This window comes from Notamacropus eugenii, chromosome 5, assembly GCF_028372415.1.
Source record: "Notamacropus eugenii isolate mMacEug1 chromosome 5, mMacEug1.pri_v2, whole genome shotgun sequence".
NCBI classification, from domain to species: Eukaryota; Metazoa; Chordata; class Mammalia; order Diprotodontia; family Macropodidae; genus Notamacropus; species Notamacropus eugenii.
The window spans coordinates 461,205,360-461,225,097 of NC_092876.1; the positions used below are offsets into that span (position 1 = coordinate 461,205,360).

The 19,738-nt window shown below is 36.1% G+C and overlaps 1 protein-coding gene across 4 annotated transcripts in view; it reads left to right on the forward strand.

The window, feature by feature from the left end:
• TBC1D23 (TBC1 domain family member 23) overlaps positions 1-19,738 on the forward strand; it is a 44,295-nt gene that overhangs the window by 3,460 nt on the left and 21,097 nt on the right. For all 4 annotated transcript variants that reach the window (XM_072615390.1, XM_072615393.1, XM_072615389.1 and 1 more), the window contains 7 exons: positions 9,838-9,949; positions 10,470-10,575; positions 12,211-12,415; positions 14,885-15,008; positions 16,297-16,421; positions 16,519-16,565; positions 17,754-17,857. In XM_072615390.1, the coding sequence (XP_072471491.1) occupies positions 9,838-9,949; positions 10,470-10,575; positions 12,211-12,415; positions 14,885-15,008; positions 16,297-16,421; positions 16,519-16,565; positions 17,754-17,857 (823 nt within the window). The remainder of the gene's footprint in view (positions 1-9,837; positions 9,950-10,469; positions 10,576-12,210; positions 12,416-14,884; positions 15,009-16,296; positions 16,422-16,518; positions 16,566-17,753; positions 17,858-19,738) is intronic.

Below are 19,738 nucleotides of genomic sequence, written 5' to 3' on the forward strand. Positions count from 1 at the left end.
AAACTAATTAGATTGAGGAGGGAAGACAAAGAGAGTGAAGAGACTTCAGGATGACTCTTAGGTTTTGAACCTGAGTGACTGGAGTAATTGTGGTGCCCTCAACAGAAATATAGGAGTTAGGAGGAGGGTGGGTTTAGGATGAAAGATAACAACTGAGTTCTGTTTTGGGTCCATTGTGGACCCATAGGGGTATTAGGGAAGAGATGCCTAGTAGGCAGTTGGAAATGTAGAATTGTAGAGTACAAGAGAAATAAGGGCTGAATGTGTAGATTTAGTAGTCATCTCATAGATACGTTTGAGTCCATTGGAATTGTTGAGATCACCAGAAGAGAAAGTGTAGAGAGAGAAGAGAAAGAGAATCAGGCCCAGGTCTGAGCCTTCTACTGTGGAGCTAGGAGCTAGGCCATGCTTCTTCACCAGAGATTGAGAAGGACTGGTCAGACAGGTATAAAGAGAGCCATGACAGAGCAGTGTCACAGAAACCCACGGGAAAGAGAGGTGTATGTGGAAGGGAGAAGGGCAGTCAACATTGTGAAGTTATGCAGAGAGGCCAAGAAGGAGAACTGAGCAAAGGCCATTGGATTTAGCATTAACAGAATTCTTATAGACTTTGAAGGGACAGTTTCTGTTGAGTGGGTCTGGGTCTGGAAGCCAGATTACAAAGGTCAGAGTAAGAGATGAGAAAGTGAAGCTCACAGTCTGTACAGGTTGTAACCTCTAGTAGAATGTTAGCTCCTGGAGCTAACATTTTTATGCCTGGACATTTAATGTAAAGAGGAAGAAGGATCATATATTGGGATTTTAGGGTCGAGATTTTTTTAAAAAAAGTAAATAAATTTAACTTGCATTTGTTAGACGTGACTCTTTAGGACGTTGTTGTAGGTGAAGGGAACTCATAGGAAACAGCCTGGTTCTTTTAACTACAAACTTTTAACAACAAACTACATCCTGCCTGCCTACTTTTTTTTAGGCCATAGTGAGCTAAGAAAGGTTTGTACATTTTAAAATACAACAAAACTTACTTTATTTTAAAATGTAGGAAACATTCATAGCTGCGGGCCATTTTTAGCCCTAGGATGATAGTTTGTCAACCCTTTGTTTTAAAATCTACTACAAAGATTGTAAATTTAGTCCAAGTGCTTTTTTTCCCTTCCATCTCCATTACCTCACAAATCCAATCTGTTACTAGGTCTCATGTATTCTCTCTCCCCAGTAACTCACCTCAGTCCAATCCTTTTCACTCTCCCCGGTACTATCCTATTCACTTCCCCTTTTTTTCCCTTAAACCATGACTACTGTAATAGTCTCTTGTGTAATTTTGCTGTTTCTGCCACTTCCTGGCAGCTAGGTGGTTTTGTGGTTAAAGGGGTAGGGGTGAGATGGGAGAAAAGGAGAGGGAGTCAGGACGACCTGAATTCAAACCTAGTCTCTGACACTTCCTAATTGTGTTACCTTGGGCAAGTCACTTAATTACTGTCTGCCTCCATTTTATCATCTGTGAAAAGGGGATCATAATAGGTTGTTAGGAGGATCAAATGGGATAATATTTGAAAAACACTTAGCACAGTTGGGATTTAATAAATACTCATTCCCTTCCCCTCTTCTTTAATCTATCATTCCAAAAGCTCATCTGCCTAACGTACACCTCTGATCTGCTCTGGACACTTAGGTGATTTTCCCACGCTTAGTGAATAATGCATAAACTTATTATTCTCGTATTCATATCTCATCATAATGCCTCTTATCTATTTTTCTAGCCTTGTCTCCTACTCTTAAATTAAACCCAGTTGGATTAATCTCCTCTTTTTGCACAGTTTTCCTTCACTGTGTCTCTGCTCATTCAGTCGCTCAGTCTTTACCACCCCATCCTTTTTCCTTCAAAACCCAACTTAGATTCCACTTCTTCCTTCTTTGCCCTAAGTGAAAGTGATCTTGGAGTTCTCAAAGTATTTTGCCTTGTCTTCTCCTTTTGCATTTTTTTTACTCTACTTTGTATCAGTTATTTGGGTATATCTTCCTGATGATTAGGTAAGATCTTTTTAGTTTCCATACCTATATTCTCAGCCCTCTGTCTTCAACTTGAGTAGGAACTTAACAAATATTTGCTATCCAATTGATCTGCTTTCACTTCCCAGTTTTTTTTTTCTATTTTGCCTGACTATACTATTTACCTTATAGGCTTAGAAAGTAGATAACCAAACATGTTAAAATAGAATCTTAGGAGGGAGACTTTTCTATGAAACTACGTGTGCTTTATATATGGGCTTTGCAATATCAGTTTTAATCACTCAGAGGCATGTGTGTATTTTTTTTTCTGATTTCTTGTTTCTGAGTGTTTGGGAGGGTACTGTGCAAAAAATTGCATGGAATGGTATGAAATGGCGTACCAAAATGCTCTCATAAATCACCTGCCTTCTGTGTTTATAGAGCTGGATAATTGGGCTTGTTCATTGCTTCTTATATCCGTAATCGTGAATGACAAGTTAAGTTGGCCAGAACTACCTTAGGTCTTAAGATTACCTCCCATCCCTGATTGTATAGCACCCCATCATTTCACCCATTAGTTCAAAGGGTATTGTAAACTCCTTGTAAAATTATTACAGGAATTCAATTCAACAAATATTGATTGAGTGCTTATTATTTATAAGGCACTGTGTTAGTAAACATGGAATACAGAAATGAATACAGTCACTTTCATCACGTAGCTTAAGTTTAAAACACTTTAAATTCTTAATTTAAACATCAAATGAACATTTCTATATAGAAAGTAGAACAGAAAAGGGATTATATGTGAAATTTTACGTCTTTTATGTTCAGTATCCTTCCTTTGAAATAAATAAATTCAACATAACTTTCGAAGCATTTTTGTTTACTTTTTTTTGGCTTTCTTCAGTTCTGTGTGTTTTAAAAAATACTTCAGTGTTCTTTTTTTTTTTTTTTTTTACGCAATCTTAGCAATACTCATCCTTTCCATTCTACCTCCCCACCCCAATCAAAAAATAAAAAAAACCAAAGCCCTTGTGACAAATATGCATAGTCTAGCAAAAGATTCCCATCATGGTCCCTGAAAATGTATCTCTTGTTGGGCACTTTGAGTCTATTATCTTTCTGTCAGGAGGTGGATAGTATGCTTTATCTGGGTTCTCTGGAATCATAATTAATTTTTGCATTGATCAGTATTCTTAAGTCTTTTAAAGAATTTTTTAAAGTACCTAATGTGTGCCAAGAATTGTGTTAAATGCTTTACAAGTATTATCTCACTTTAGGTTTCTCTGAAACATCTTTCTTGTCATTTCATACAATGCAGTAGTAATAGTCCATTATATTGCTAGACTGCATACACCCTCTGACCAAGCAATACCTGTACTAGGCCTGTACCCCAAAAAGGTGAAGAAAGTAGGAAAAGACCCATATGTATCAGCAAAGAACTGGAAATGAAGGGGATGCCAGTCAGTTGGGCAGTGGTGCTAGACAAATTATGGTGTATGAATATAATGGAATACCATTGTGCTGTGTGTGTGTTCGTCCTTCGTTGCCAAGGAAGACCATGCCATCAGAGAAATGATGACATGACTTGCACTTGACTTTATTTTGAGTGAGGGAGGGCTGTGCAGGTCACCAGCCTCACTTCTCCTCCAGAGCCATCTGAACCCAGTGACCAGATATTCATCAGGATGACTGGAGATAACCCAGGATGAGGCAGTTGGGGTTAAGTGACTTGCCCAAGGTTGCACAGCTAGTGAGTGTCAAGTGTCTGAGTGAGATTTGAACTCAGGTCCTCCTGACTCCTGCACTGGTGCTCTATCCACTGCACCACCTAGCTGCCCAATTCCATTCCACTCTGATTCTATTGTGCTGTAAGAAATGATGAAAGGATCATTTCAAGGAAAACTGGTAAGACTTGTATGAACTGATGATTAGTGAGGTAACCAGAGTAATCCTTTATACCTTAACACTGTAAAGACAAGCAACTTTGAAAGATGTAAGAACTCAGATTAAAGTAATGCCTATCCTGGATTCCAGAGATGATAAAGCATGTTACCTTCTGACAGAAATAATGGATTTGGGGCATTAAATAAGACATGTTTTTTGGAAACGGTCAATGTAGGGATTTGTTTTGCTTGACTATACATACTTATTACAAGAGTTTTGTTTTTCTTAAGTGGGAATGGGGAGATGAGAGGGAGAAAATAGATTTTTATTAATTGAAAAAATAAAGCTGAAAAAACCCACATTTATATTCTCTGATTTGTTCAGCAATTTCCAACTGATGGATATCTCCTTGGTTTTCATTTCTTTGTTACTATAAAAATATTTTTGAACATATGGGAACAAGATTGTTTTTGATATCTTTGGAGTATAGGCTTAGTAGTTGTCATGGAGCTTATAATCTACTGAGAGAAAAAGCCAAGTGTACAGATAGCTATAGCATAAGACAGAACATGAACACCTTGAGAGGCACAAAGAAATCACTTTTGGGGTCCGCATGCTTCTATTTGAAACATTACATGCATCGAAGAGATAGCGGTGTTATTAGGTTCGAGTACCATTTATTAAAGTTTACTTGTGTAAAGTCTGACAGATACTAGGGGTAAAACAATGAAAGTGCCCTATTCTTACCCTTACATTCTACTACAGTTTATAACATATATGCAGATGAGCAGATGCAAGGGAATCTAAGGGTTGAGAGGATTTGGGAAGGCTTCATGGAGGAGGTGGGATCTGAACCGAGCTTTGAAAAAAGACGAGGATTCTGAAAACTGATAAAGAAGCACTTTATTATAAGTGTCAGGGAAAGCTTGTGACCTATGACAGAACCAGGTGAGAGATGGGATATGGAGTTCAGGAAGCAAGTAATTGCCAGTTTGATTGGAAAAAGTGTGAATGAAAGGGAGTAATGTGAAGTAAGAATGGAAAAGTTGGATGAAGTCATACTGTGAATGGCAGGCTGAAGTTTATATTTTGTCCTAGAAGTTAGAAAGAACTAATGAATGGTTTTGAGCAGGGAAATGGCATAGTCATATCCATATCTTAGGAAGATGATTTTGGCAGATTTTCCTACCTCTTACAGAATGAGCATGTTGGCACAGAGAGAAGAAACAGCAGAACATCAAAGACATGAAGGTGAGAAAGTGTTTGTGTTTGAGGAACAGTAGGAAGTTTAACTGAAGCCTGGCATTCATATAGGAGAGCAGTGAGAGAAGTTGGGTCATACTGTAGAGGCCTTTAAATGTCAGAGCTAAGAACTTAGACTCATTTGGGAAGAGGGGAAGAGGAGAAGTATAAAATCCAGCAGTATTAAGTTGTTGGAACTTTCAAAGATTGGGGAATCTTTCTCTACAAAATAGTTATTTGTAAAATAATCTTTTATATATGTGATGATTTTTAGAAATAACAAATAAAGATATAGAAAAATCCTAAATAAAATCATAAAATTCAAGATAATGCCATTTTGATAAAGGAAACTATTAGCTTGAACAAAATAACTTTAACTTTAAATTTGCTCTGTATCACGTTCTGTCTTCCATTTGTGTCGTTTATAAAGCTTTGTAGTCTCTTCTAATTATACTTTCTTCACTCAACATCATTTTGTGTCATACTTCTTTATATTTTTTATCATTTTTACCACATCTGTCTTCAACAGATAATAGTATTATCAACAGGTTGTTGTGTTCATCCTTCATTTTTGAAGAGGACCAGAGAAATGATGACATGACTTGCACTTTGCTTTATTTTGAGTGAGGGAGGGCTGTGCAGGTCACCAGCCTCATTTCTCCTCTTCAGCCATCTGGGTCCAGTGACCAGATACTCATCAGGATGACTAGAGACAGCCCAGGATGCAGTAGGAGACCTTGGCCTTTTTGGCTAAACTTTATTCAGGTCCTCACTTAGGCCCATTCAGTGAATGGGGAATGGCCCCTTTAATGAACAAAAGAAAAAAATAAGTAAATCAAGCTGGAAGGGAAAGAGCAGCAGTCACTACTGATAATCACTCTTAAACCTGGAGGGTCCCAAAAACTGCCATTAAGTGGAGTTTGGGCAGAGACCTATTGTTGTCCATCCTCTGAGCTTCAGAGTGCACTGGGCTTTAAGTGGCCGCCTCTGGAACCCCCAGACCACTTGGCCAAACCTTCATTCCAAAAAGATGGGTCCTATCAATAGAAGCCACTAAAGAAGATACATTACCATATGCCTTATAGTACACGAGGTGTCTTGGGGACCTTTCTGCTTGATTTATAATTGGAACCTCATTTGTGCTTGTCTCCTTCAATGGAATGTGAGTTCCTGAACACCTAGGACTCTGGATTTGTATCCCCAGGGCACCAGGACTTTGCACATCTTAAGCGCTTCATAAATTCTTTTTGCCCTACTAGTCATATTCTGTTATATGTAACTGACAATTTTTTTCTTATTTTTACCCCAAAATGACCCAATAATAGGTCATTTGAGTTTTTGTTTTGTTGTAAATTTTTCATGGTGGATGAGAATTTTGTCTTTTGAATCAGAAGACCTAGATCCAAATTCCACCTCTTACTTATTAAACTCTGTGATCACACACAAATTCCTCTCAGTATGTGCTTGACAAGGTGATTGTGACATAGTACAGACTTTGGAAACCCCCTTGAACACTGCTACTTGATCAACTCTCAACTGGCCTTTCATGGTTAACACCCAGTCTCCCAGTTCTGTTACCCCTAACCTAGCCCAGCCTTTACTTGTCTGTGACTTCTGGATTGCCTCTACCTACTTCCCATCCTTGATCCTCCCTAAACCCCATTCTGTTTATCCAGGCCTACAGCCTGCCGTCACTCCAGCCTGCTAGCCACGCCCATCAAGATGCCCCCATCTCTGTCCACAGTCTTTCTGTATATAACATATGTCTTATTTCCATGAAAGTGCTCAGATTCTGTCTGGTCTGCTTATGTATTAGCGATACAAAAAGTCTGACCGATATGGTAGATCTTTAGTAAACTGTGGCTGTCACAAGGCTTGGGTTGAATTCATTCGGGCAGGACTCGCATGTCTCTATTTCCATCCCGGGGCCCCAGAACCCCTAAACCTCAACATTTGTGCTCTATTACTATGGAAAAGGCAGTGTGGTGCAGTCATAGAAGGCTGATCTTAGAACTGAATGACCTGAGTTTAGGATCTACTTTTGACATATACTGTGACCATAGGGTAAGTTACCTAAACTCTTGGTGCTCTAGGCATGTCTCTGTGCTTATAAATTACAGAAAAGGTGTCAACCAGTTTTCACCAGGGAATTCTCAGTGCCAGCATATCACATGTCTCAGTTCATATCATTTTTTTCACAAGTCTTTTTTTCTTCCCTTTTAATCATCTTCTGACACATGTACCTCCCTTCAATGCACCTAATAAGTTGTTGGTGAAGCTGTGTATTGCTTATGGTTGCTCACAGACCAGAGCACAGAGCAGGAAAGTAGTAAACACACACCTCTCCCTAGATCATAGCACCTTGGAAGAATCAAGAACTTGCAGGTCCCCGCAATTATCTTTGAAAACAAGTACACAAAAAAACCTGAATTTTGAAACAATTCAAATTGAACTATAATCTTCAAGGGGAAAAAATGGGCTCTCAAAGAGAACTTTCAAGCATTCCTGATGAAAAAAACCAGAGCTGAATAGAAAATTTGACTTTCAAATACAGGACTGGAGAGAGGCATTAAAAGGTACACAGGAAAGAGAAATCACAAGGGATTTGGTAAGGTTTAACTGTTTACATTCCTACATGGGAAAATGATACAATTCCGTAAAACTTTGTCATTATTAGGACAGTTAGAGAAGAGGTACACATAGACAGTGTGTATGGGTGTGAGTTGAATGTGATGGGATAATTATGTAAAAAAATTAAGGTCTGAGGAGGAATGGATTGGGAGAAGGGGAAAGGGAAAAATAGAATGGGGGTAAATTATGAGATATAAAAGAGGCATGAAAGCTTTTATAGTGGACTGAAAGATGGTGGAGATAGGGAGCATGTGAATTTTTGTCAGGATTTACTCAAAAAGGGAATAGTGTTCAAACTCATTTGGGTATAGAAATTTATCTTACTTTACAGGAAAACAAGAGGTGAAGGGGATGGAGGTGGGGAACTGATAAAAGATTGAGGGAGGTAAAAGTCAAAAGCAAAACACTTGAGAATGAACAGCGAGAGCGAGAGAGAGAAGGATAAACTGGGGGGGGGAATTGGATGGAGGGAAATATATAGTTATCAACTGAGAAAAAATTTATAGCAGGTTTCTCTGATAAAAACCTCATTTCTCAAGTATATAGAGAACTGAGTCAAATTTATAGAAATAAAGAGCCATTCCTCCATTGATAAATGGTCAAAGGATATGAACAGGCAGTTTTCAGACTAGTAATCAAAGCTATCCATAGTCATATGACGAAATGCTCTAAATCACTACGGATTAGAGAAATGCAAATTAAAACAATTCTGCAGTACCACCCCATACCTATCAGATTGGCTAATATGACAGAAAAGAAAAATGACCTGTTGGAAGGGATGAGGAAAAAGTGAGACACTAATGAATTGTTGGTGAAGTTGTATATTGATGAAACTATTCTGTAGAATAATTTGGAACTATGCCCAAAGGGTTATAAAACTATGTATACTCTGAGCAATAGATCTGTATGCCAAAAGAGATTTAAAAAGCAAAAAAGGAAAAGGAACCATATATACAAAAATATTTATAGCACCATTTTCAGCGGTTGCAAAAAACTGGAAATTGAGGGGATTCAATTGGAGAATGGCTGAACAAGTTGTGGTATATGATCATGATGGAATACTGTATTGTACTGTAAGAAATGATGCGCGTGAACTGATGCAAAGTGAAATGAGCAGAATCAGAACCCTGTAAACAGTGACAGTATGACAAAACTCTGAATGACTTAGCTGTTCTTAGCAATACAGTGATTAAAGAGAATTCTGAAGGACTTAGTGAAAATGCTGTGCATATCCAGAGAAAGATCTGATTGAGTCTGAATCCAGATTGAAGCATTCTTTGCTTTCTTTATTTTTCTTGATTTTTTTGGTCTGTTTTCTTTTGCAGCATGGCTAATATGGAAGTATGTTTTGCTTGTACATGTATAACTTTTGTCAAATTGCCTGCCTTCTCTATCCCTTTCTCCTCCCTTTTCCTCTCCTTCCTCCATTTTTGGCTGTAGGTGTGACAAGTACATATATATATATGCTCTGTAACATGTCTTGGGTTTCTAGCTTCTTGTTCATTTAAAATTGTGTAACAGTTGTTGACTTTATTCTGTATTAAATATTACAACAAGTTGATTTATTACAATTTTGTGAATTATTGCATTAATTATTGAGTAGTCCCCCTCCAAAGAGGTTAAGATATTGGTAAATCAATTGATGTCTTCAGAACTGGTTACAGATTGCAGATTACAGATACAGATGTCTGTTACAGAGAGGGTATGTTAGCATTGTTTTATTGAGAAGAATAGCAATTATGCTCTCTACACCACAAAGGACATTAGCAATAGTTCTGGTTTCCTACCTCAAATGGAATACTCCATCCTTTAATTTGCTTGAAAGAATGTTGCAAAATGTGTCACTCAAAGATGGACTTGTTTTTATTGATGCAGAATCTAACTGTGTTGAAGATATTGAAAACTATATTTAGAACCCTTAGATCAGTATTTTAGATAGCTGATTTTTTCGGTATAGCAGAACCTCTTTCTAATAATTTAGGAAGGAAAGTAGACTTTAGCAACCTGTGGGCATTATTGTATCCTGAATAAGTGACATATTCTGTGAAATAAAGTTTTTGTTTAATTAGAAGGGACATTTTTTTTCCCTAGGGAAAAAGATCTTGGAGAAGCTTTGGAAACTGGAGGTTGTGATCTTGAAACTTTGAGGAATATCATTCAAGGGAGACCCCTGCCTGCTGATTTGAGGGCAAAAGTTTGGAAGGTAAGTTGGAATGAAAAAATTTAAAAAGCAACTTAGTGTCTGAAGGATGCTTCATTTTCATTACTGTGAATTTTATACTCATTTTTGAATGTTTGAATATTTATTACTATGGATGCTGTAGTTATTATCAAAATACCATTTCTGTGAAATTTGTGAAGGAAAGAAATATGCTTGTTGAAATAGCTTTCTCAGTAATGTTTAACACAGGTGGTAATAAAAGTCACACTCTCAGGTGCTAAGTGTTGTACAATTCCATGTAACAAGAACTATATAGAATCAATTCTTAAGTGATCTTAAAATATGAACAGATAATAGAGTCCATCTCACAAGGCATAATAATTCCTAGGGCATGAATGAAGGTACATTTTATTTGGTAAAACAGAAATCTCCCAGTTCTTGGGTTTTAAAATGTGGATCTAGTTGTCTGGCATTCAGACCTTTCAGTTTGAAAATATAATGTATTTTCCAAGTATGAGAAATAATGTTTGAAACTGTTGGGTTTGTTTTTTTTCTCTTCCAGATTGCTTTAAATGTTGCAGGGAAAGGTGACAGTTTAGCGTCTTGGGATGGTAATTTAGATCTGCCAGAACAGACTACAATACACAAGGATTGCCAAGAACTCATTGGTCAGTATGAGAATTATTTTCAAACTGTCTATATAAAATCTTGAAATTATTTAAGTATTGCTAGAGACCTGAATCTTAGGAGGTCTCTGGTTACAATTTGATAGTTATTAAAAGTTGCAGATGACCCTTTTTTGAGTAGAGATCCTAGATGAAAAAAAATTGCATGAAGTTGCAGAAATCTTTAATGATTTTGGGAAAGAGAAAACAAAGTATTTGCCTTTTACACTTTATGCTCAGTTCTTCATGTTCCCGTACCCACATTTTTATTATCTCCTGTTTCTGTTACAACGTAAACTGTTTTGATCATGTGTGCAAGAAGTCTTCAGTTTACAAATAAGTTGTATCCTAAGACACTTTTTGGAACTTAGATTACTGTATGTATTCATATAGCAACAATGTTATAACTGATGATTAGTTTGCATCTCATAAAGGCCTAATTTGACTTCAGTGTGGCTGGTAATAACTTCATTTTTGCTTTGCCCCTGAGATGACGTATCTGCTCTCATTTCCTTTTGGGCATCTTTTTTTTTTCCTTCCTCCCCTAATACTTCAGTAGCATCACAGATGAAGTAGGCTGTTGTTGGCTTGCATGGAAGTCTGACTACAGATAACATGTCGTATTTGGAGGAAGGCAGTGTGGTGGCCCTGGGTGCACAAGTCTTTGCCCCAGCCATGATGGCATATTTCTGGTGCAAGACCAGATTTGTGATCCTTCAATAAATCATTTAACCTCTGTAGGCCTCACTTTCACCTATGGTAAAATGAGGGTGTTGATTTGTATGATCTCACACATCCCTTCCATTTGTAGATTCTTGGACCCTGTGTTTCTGAGAAAGAGCTAAGCTAAGACATATTGTCTTTGGCAGTTTGATGGGCAAAGTGATACTTGTAGAATTTTTAAAATGAGCACTTTTATTATTCGTTATTTGGAGAACTTTTTTCATTAGTTTGTTAGGTTACATATCTTCTTTTCAACACTTTTCAACACTGTCCTTTGGCCAGTAATCTGTTGGGCATTGTCTCTCGTATCACTTCCATGTATATCTTGGGTGTCAGATTTTATCAGATGAATGGTACAGTATTTTTTCCCCCAGTCAACAAATCTTTTCTTCTTCTGGCTTTTTTTTAATGGAAAAAACATCTTTCACATCTTGCATGATCAAAATGATCTGTTTCATCTTTTTTAAAACAATTATATCTCTTCTATCCCTTTTAGTTCAAGAATACTTGCCCTAAAAAAAAGAGAGAAAAGGATACTCCCCTAGCTATAATCATTAAAGGGACCTCCATGCATCCATCTCTAATTTTTTCCATGATGTTTTCTATTATAATTATACTACTTATCCATTTCAAACTTACGGTGTTATGTGGCATAAAATGCTGGTCAAAACCTGTTTTCTACCTTAGTTCTTTTCATTTTTCCCAGTAGTTCGTATAGAATTCGAAATCTACCCAGTATTTTTTGTTCTTTGTTTTGCCAAACAGTGGGCTATTGTGTTGATTTACCTAGAAGTTTTGTTTCTCCAGTCTGTTACACTTGCTTGCTTTTCTGTTGTTTAAGCTATTACCAAGTAGTTTTGAGACTTTTGACTTTATAGTGCTAACTTACTAATAATTGTGACATTTATTTTCTAGACAAGCTTTCAATGCCAGAAGAAACAGCTGATGTATTACTCTTGAATGTTGAATCTGTAATTACATTTTATTGTAAATCACGGAACGTCAAATACAGCACGTCCCTTGGCTGGATACATTTGCTTAAGCCACTGGTGAATCTTCATCTTCCACGCAGTGATTTATACAACTGCTTTTATGCTATCATGAATAAGTACATTCCCAGGTAAAAAATGTGTGCATTATTTTTTCTAACTAAATGAAAAAAATAGTATCTACTGCTTAAATAAAGATCTTTTTTTCAAGTCTGAATTATTTCACAAATTTTTGGAATGTTAGTTAAAAGTTTAAAATTCTAGTACTGCTTTGCCATCAACCTTCATGTTTCCCTTAGAATGTTGTAAGATAAAAGTGCAAGCATTTAGGCTTTTAAAAGAATTCTTTTGGTCAGCTGCTGTATCCAATTTCATGTGAAGTTACAGACTACGTACCTTTTAACGATGAAAACTTTGATCGCCAGAACTGGCATTGTTTAATCAAAATGGACAGTTTTTTTCAAAGGTAAATGCCATATTTGTTTCACAGATGTGAACTTGAAATTCTCATGGGAGAAATGAAAAGAATACTTATTGCACAAGCTCCAAATACCAAAATATAAACACAAGTGTTTGAAGATGTTAAAGAAATTTTCTTCCCCAACCTAGGATATGTTCTTTTATCTTAATAGCTTTGATAGCACTGTCCCTCATTGCTCATCACTGCAGTCTTCAGTGTTTTTGGTTTCCCAAAGGGGACGACTGGGAACATTCTTAGGTTGATCTTTGGAATCTATAGTACTCTGTAGATTACTTTTAAATATATCTGCTTGAGCAATATTTTCTGAATGTTTTCTCTTACTGCTTCTTTCATGGTAAAGCTATGACACATGTACTTCACTAAATTTTTTCATGGAAACCTCTTTTTTTAATTTGCTTTACAGTTGACTTTTTAGAACAACCTTCACATCTGCCAAAGTACTACTGGTTTAAATATTAAAATGTGTTTATGAAAATGCCTCTAGCTTAGTCAGTAGGATATATGCTTTAAGTTGTTCCATTAGTGGTAGACAATTTGCTGATCCATCTATGTTCATTTTTATTTAGGCCCCTGGTGATCAGCAGCATTCATATATCAGACAATTGGCTAGAATTGTGATTGTTCTCGAGTTCTGTACCGTGGAGTAAAGTTGTTGGCCTGTTACGGGAGTTGACTCTGGCTTCTTTAGTAACATGCTAATCATTTAAACTAGGCAGAGATGACTTAATATGTAATGATGATTTTTTAATGTGGTAAAGTATTTTCCTGCATTCCTTTTGAGAATTTTACACTACCATGCATCTTTTAGTTTTTGCCAATTAATGAAGTGAGATACTGTATTGGTATATGATGGGTTTTTATAAATACAGTGATGCCTTCTAATAAACCCTTATAGAAGAATTTATTGTATTTTTAACTAGGTCCACCTGGGTACAGAGAAATTTAGGAAAAGTTCTGTTCTTCTGAGTTTGGGTTGGTGACAGTAACTGAAATGGATAGAGTAGTGGTGGCCTAGCACAGGGTCTGGCACATAGTAAGTGCTTAATAAGTGCTTGATGACTCGACATAGTTATGAGTCTTTGGATAGGTACAGTCCTTTGGGAGGGAGGAATTGCTTCCTAAATGGGCCAAAAAGGCTTGAATGCTGTAGCCTGCCTAACTTGGTGGGATAAAATAAGGAAGGAACCTATATCTATAACTGGTAATGAAATTTCTGAACAACAAAAGAGGCATTTCAGTGAATCCTCTTCGTTAATATAAGAAATAATAATAAAATATCTTGCATTTATACAGTGCTTTTTATTTGAAGCAGTGTTTTTACATGTCATCTCATTTCCACAACAACCCTCTGAAGTGGGTGTAGCTAGTATTTCTATCCTTCTTTCACATCAAGGAGATTCCAGAATCCTGACTCATGCATTGGTCTTTCATGGAGCAGGGAAGTATTTGTTTTAGTTTTAGCATCTTACTTTTACGATGTGGATTCTGCCTAGTACTACCTGATCTGCCCTGACGCAGTTCTGGCCAATTTCAGAGCTTCCCAGGCTCCTAGTCTCACTTAGAAACCAAGTTGACAACAAGGAAAGCTTATGATATGCATACTGCTTTATGACCATTGGATCTATAGATTATTGTGTCAGCCTCTGGGACTGAGGAGACTCTTTTAAGTGAATGGACAAGGATAATCCCAACAGTCTCCTTTTCTGTTTGTGCTGGGGAACTGCCAAACTAGTGTCTTCCAGATTCTCCACTCCTTCCCTCAATCCCTCCAAGCTAATTTGAACACAAGATCTTATTAGCTCCTACCCTAGTCTCCTCTAGGTTAGAACTTACTCAGACCCAAAGGAAATCCCTCTCACAATGACTGACTGACTATTTATCTGAGACTTCCTTATTCTTGATACTCAGCCCCAGAATCAGAATTAACCTTGTGTTTCTGGAGATATTATCACACGATATTGCTAGTTGGCCATGGCCATTTCTTGGAACTTTTCATTCCTCATAATATTTTAGCTTCCCTGAGTTAGAAGGGGGCAGCAGGAAAGGGTCGTTGTTTTAATAACTCATATAGTATCAGTGTAGTGCAGTTAGTGAAAACCTTGCTTGTCTTGCTTTCTAGGGATTGTTTTCTCAAGGGGAGACCATTTCATCTCTTTCGATTGCTTATCCAGTATCATGAACCTGAACTGTGCTCCTTTCTTGATACAAAAAAGATGACTCCAGACTCCTATGCACTCAACTGGGTAATAAAGTGAAAGTAGGGACACTTAATGAAAAATAGATTTATCTATAAATATATAATACATTTTTTTTAGGAAGAAGAAGAAAAGTGTTAAATTACAGAACAGTACTACTTACACTAAAGGATTAGACTTATTGGTGTTTCAGAGTAATTTTTGTTGCTCTTTTTTTTTTTCCAGAATATTTTGGTATGAAGTTTAACACATTTGTTATTATTTATAAACTTGATTTATTAAAAGATTTTTCAGTGTCTAGGTAGTTGATGCTCTGTATGAAAATATTTGAGATCAGTATTTCATACATTAGAAAACTGACTTTAGGGACTTAAAGTAAAATATCTCTGCTTTTTGTCTTCAGTCACTTTATATTTAATCATCAGTGTCGCTCTAACCATTCTTCAGACTATTTCCACTAAAAAAAAAAGATGAACTTAACCTTTTGAAATGTCTTAATATATTATTAGATTATTCTGTTTGCATAATGGACACTTTCTACTGCCAGAACTATAACTTTTGACGTGGTAACAGGAAAATTCAATCCTCCTGAACAGTTATGGTGCTCATTGATAGGACATTTGTCATATTAAAATGTGATACCTTAGTACTGTGGGTAAAATGATGCCAAGAGCAAGGTCTATGTGGGCTAGGTTTGAAAATAGCAAAATACTGCCTCTGTTTTCATTCGCATTTTCCTCTGACAGAAAAAAGCTACCAGGAAGACATAACACCTCTTTAGTCTCTATTTGTAATAGTACTTTTAAAAAAGAAAACTTCTAAAACAGAACTACTAAGAAGCATACTTTATTTTTTAAAGAATGTTTAGAATTAAACGGGTAGGGTTTTGGGGGTAGGGAATGAATTCTTCATTAAAAATTGAGAATTCTTAAGTGATACCTCCAGAGCTCAATATAACTGAAAAAAACCCAACTTTATAAGTTAGTGTATTTTGGGGTTCCATTTAATCGTGATAAAAACTAATAGAAAAAGATGTACTCTGATTCAGTCTGTGAAGTTTCTTTAGAATGAATAAACATATAAACATAAGTGGTTACGGCATGCATTGCATAATGATGCTACCAAATTTAGCTTTTCTGCTTAATTTTTATACTCTCTGAAGATCAGCTCTTTTTTTCTAAAACCCACTTTACTACATTCACTATCAAGTGTAAGTGACTTTATTTCATGTGATTTATACATTTCTATCTTAATTAGTTTTTTAGAACCAATGTTAAGTTTCTACTTCTAGTTATGTCTAATACTTTGCTTCTCTTCCCATATGTCCTGATCACAGCTCGGAAGCCTTTTTGCATGTTTCTGTTCAATTGAAGTCACTCAGGCAATATGGGATGGATACCTACAGCAAGCAGATCCATTCTTTATTTATTTTTTAATGTTAATAATCCTTGTTAATACAAAGTGAGTATAAAATCAGCTCTATTTTTTGTTTTCTTTTTCCCTGATCACCATTTGTTTAGCTTTGACTGGTAATTTGTATCCCTTTTCCCTGTTACAGAGATGTTATTTTAGCACAAGAATCTGACAGTAAAGAAGAAATTATTCGTAAGTATCATTTTATGTAGAAAAAAATGCCAACCATATCATTTCCTTATTTTTCTAACCGGTAAAATTAGAGACTTGGATTAGGATGATATCTGAGTACCCTTCCAGTCTCACCATTCATTGATTCTGTGAACAGAATTCCAAATTACTAGTTTAAAAAAAGCCTTCCCATGTTGTGAACTGATGTACTGTTCTGGAGAGCAATTTGGAATTGTGCCCAGGGGTTATAAAACTGCATATCCTTTGAACCATAATACCAGTACTAAGTTTGTATCCCAAAGAGATCAAAGAAAAAGGAAAAGGACATATACAGACAAAAATATTTATAGCAGCAGGCAAAGAACTGGAAATTGAGAGGAAACCCATCACTTGAAGAATGAACAAGTTTCAGTATGTGTTTGAGATACTACTGTTCTGTACGAAATAAGGAGCAGAAAAAACTTTAAAGACTTATTACATGAAGTGAGCATAACATTGAGTACAGTAACAGCAATACTTATATTGATCAACTGTGAATGACTGAACTATTCTCAGCAATTAAATGATGAAGATGATTCCAAAGGACTTAGGAGGAAAAATGTTATCTACCGAAGAAAGAACTCGTAAAGTCTGAGTGCAAGCCGAAGCATTCTTTTTTTTACTTTTGTTATTTTTCTTGTTTTTTTTTGTCTGCTTTCTTTTGCAAATGTGGAAATATGTTTTGCACAACTGTGTATGTACTCTGTAGCAGACTGCTTGCCTTCTCGAGAAGTGGAGAGAGGAGAGAGAGAAGCACTGAAGGAGAATTGGAAACTCAGATTTTTAAAAAATGAATGTCAAAAATTGTTTTTACATGTCATTGAGAAGAAAAGGACAAAAAAGCCTCTCCCTACAAATCATGAAACCGTTCGATGAAGAGGGTACGATATTGGAAGACTCATGGACGCAAGTAGCTCAGGCATCGGTATTAATATCCCAAGATTACTTTCTTCATTATGAGTATCAACTCTTCAGTGAAGTTCAGCATGCCCCCCACATGGGCAGTTGATTGAAAAAGTAATTCATGTAATTAATATTGATAGTATTTTCACAATATTAAGTATTTGTAAACTCCCTAAAACATTTCTACTTGAAGAGCGTTTGCACCAAAGTTTTCTTTAATGCACACTTTTAAAATGCTGTTGTGTTCTTGGTCTTCGTGTATTTTAGAGTTCTTGGAAAATACCCCATCCAGTTTGAATATAGAAGATATTGAAGATCTGTTTTCTCTGGCACAGTATTATTACAGTAAAACTCCAGCTTCATTTAGAAAGGTATCAATAACCAAGAGGTTAATGAATCTGTACCACATTCCATTGTGCAAATTGCTTCATTATCTTTTATTTACTTTAGTTCTCATAATGCCCTAGATTATTTTTCGCATGCGCGCGCGCGTGTGTGTGTGTGTGTGTGTGTGTGTGTGTGTGCATGCATGCACGTGCGTGTCTGTGTATTCCTGAATGGAAAAACAAAGCACAGATCTGGCAATAAACAAGTACCAGTAATCCATCATCACTTTGCTCTCCCAGATCTTTGCTTTAGAATGTTGCAATTATTTCAGATTGTGAGGATATCAGTTGATGATAACTTCCCAAATGATTGATTGCCTGCTTGATTTAAAATATATATATGTGTTAAACATTAACGATTGAGAGAAAAAATAACTTATTCAAAGGTCAGCTTTTTGGTAGCCTCAGCCACCAAACAGAACATAGTTTTTAATATACAGGTAAATTTAAGAAAGAAAGGTCTTTTGGCAGCATAACTGTTACAAACTCAGGGAGCTTAGTTTGGGAGGTGAGACCTAGAACTTTTGGAACAAAGGGCTTAAAATTGTGTGTGAAATAGAGTTTATTTATATAATCTTGAGATAACAGATTAAAAGTAGCAAGTGTGTTATAAATCTACTTGAAACTGAAACACTAAGAAAAGCAGATAACAGTGAGGGAGTAGAGGGCAGAAGCTATACCCACTAGCTGCTAAGCAGATGGCCTAGCTCTTCTAAGGATCCCTTAAAGAAGGACTTCAGTTGTCAAGGTCATGGAAAGGGAGCTTTGGCAAAGGATGTTAACTTAAATTACAAATATCTGTGTCGTAGTATGTTTTTATTTATTCTGTTAAATATTTCTCAATGACATTTTAATCTGGTTTTGGTGAGGGCTGTGAGTTTGACACCTTTGTGTCAGAGACATTCGTAATGATGGTCTGGAGTTCTTAAGAAATGGTTGTTATTGTCACCTTTAAGAAAGCAGAGAAGTATCTAGTATATCTTAGCAATATAGCAAGTCCTACCTAGGCAGTCTAACCCCAAAGGTTGCAAGCAGGTACAATTGCTTTGAGAGGGAAAGTATATTCATATTCATTTTCTACAACGAATCAGTGTGAAGAACATTATCTTTATGATTTTAAAAACTGTGAAATAAAAATTTTACCACCTAGAAACATGAAAATGGTTGATATAAAAGTACATTTTTGTGTTTGAAGGATAAATATCTTTAATCTGAAAAAAACAAAAAACAAACTTATTATGGAATAGCTTGCTCCCTTAAGTATGCCCAATTATTGTTTTGGGTTGTGGAGAATCTTATGGAAGGTCACTTTCCTTTTTCTCTCCACAACCTAATGCCACCTTCTACCCTCCAGAATAGTTTACTAAATACTTTAGGTCAAAGGTACTTTACCTTTTTTTTGTGTTATGGATCCCTTTGACAGTCTGGAGAAACCTATGTACCCATTCTCAGAATAATATATTTAAATGCATGGGATCACAAAGGAACCCAATAACATTGAAATGAAATTAAAAAGCAAGTTACTAGACCTCCAAGCAAACACCTCTGCTTTAGATTAATATTATATTTATGAATTAGACTAGCATAAACATTACATTGGTTATTTTATATAATTAACTTATACTTACTTTTGATTATCCAAAACCTATGAGGAATATTAAACTGTCATTTCACTGTTTATTTTTTGTGATAGTCGAAATAAAAATTAAGTTGTTTTGTTTTATCTATTTTAAAAATTTTGAATTCTAATCTGCTTGAAGGGCTATGATATTTTAGTTTTTCTTCAGGAAGAACATAAGGGAAAAGAGGTATGTAATACTATCTCTTTGCGTGTCTTTTCTGGGTTGTGAGGTATTTGTAGGGAGA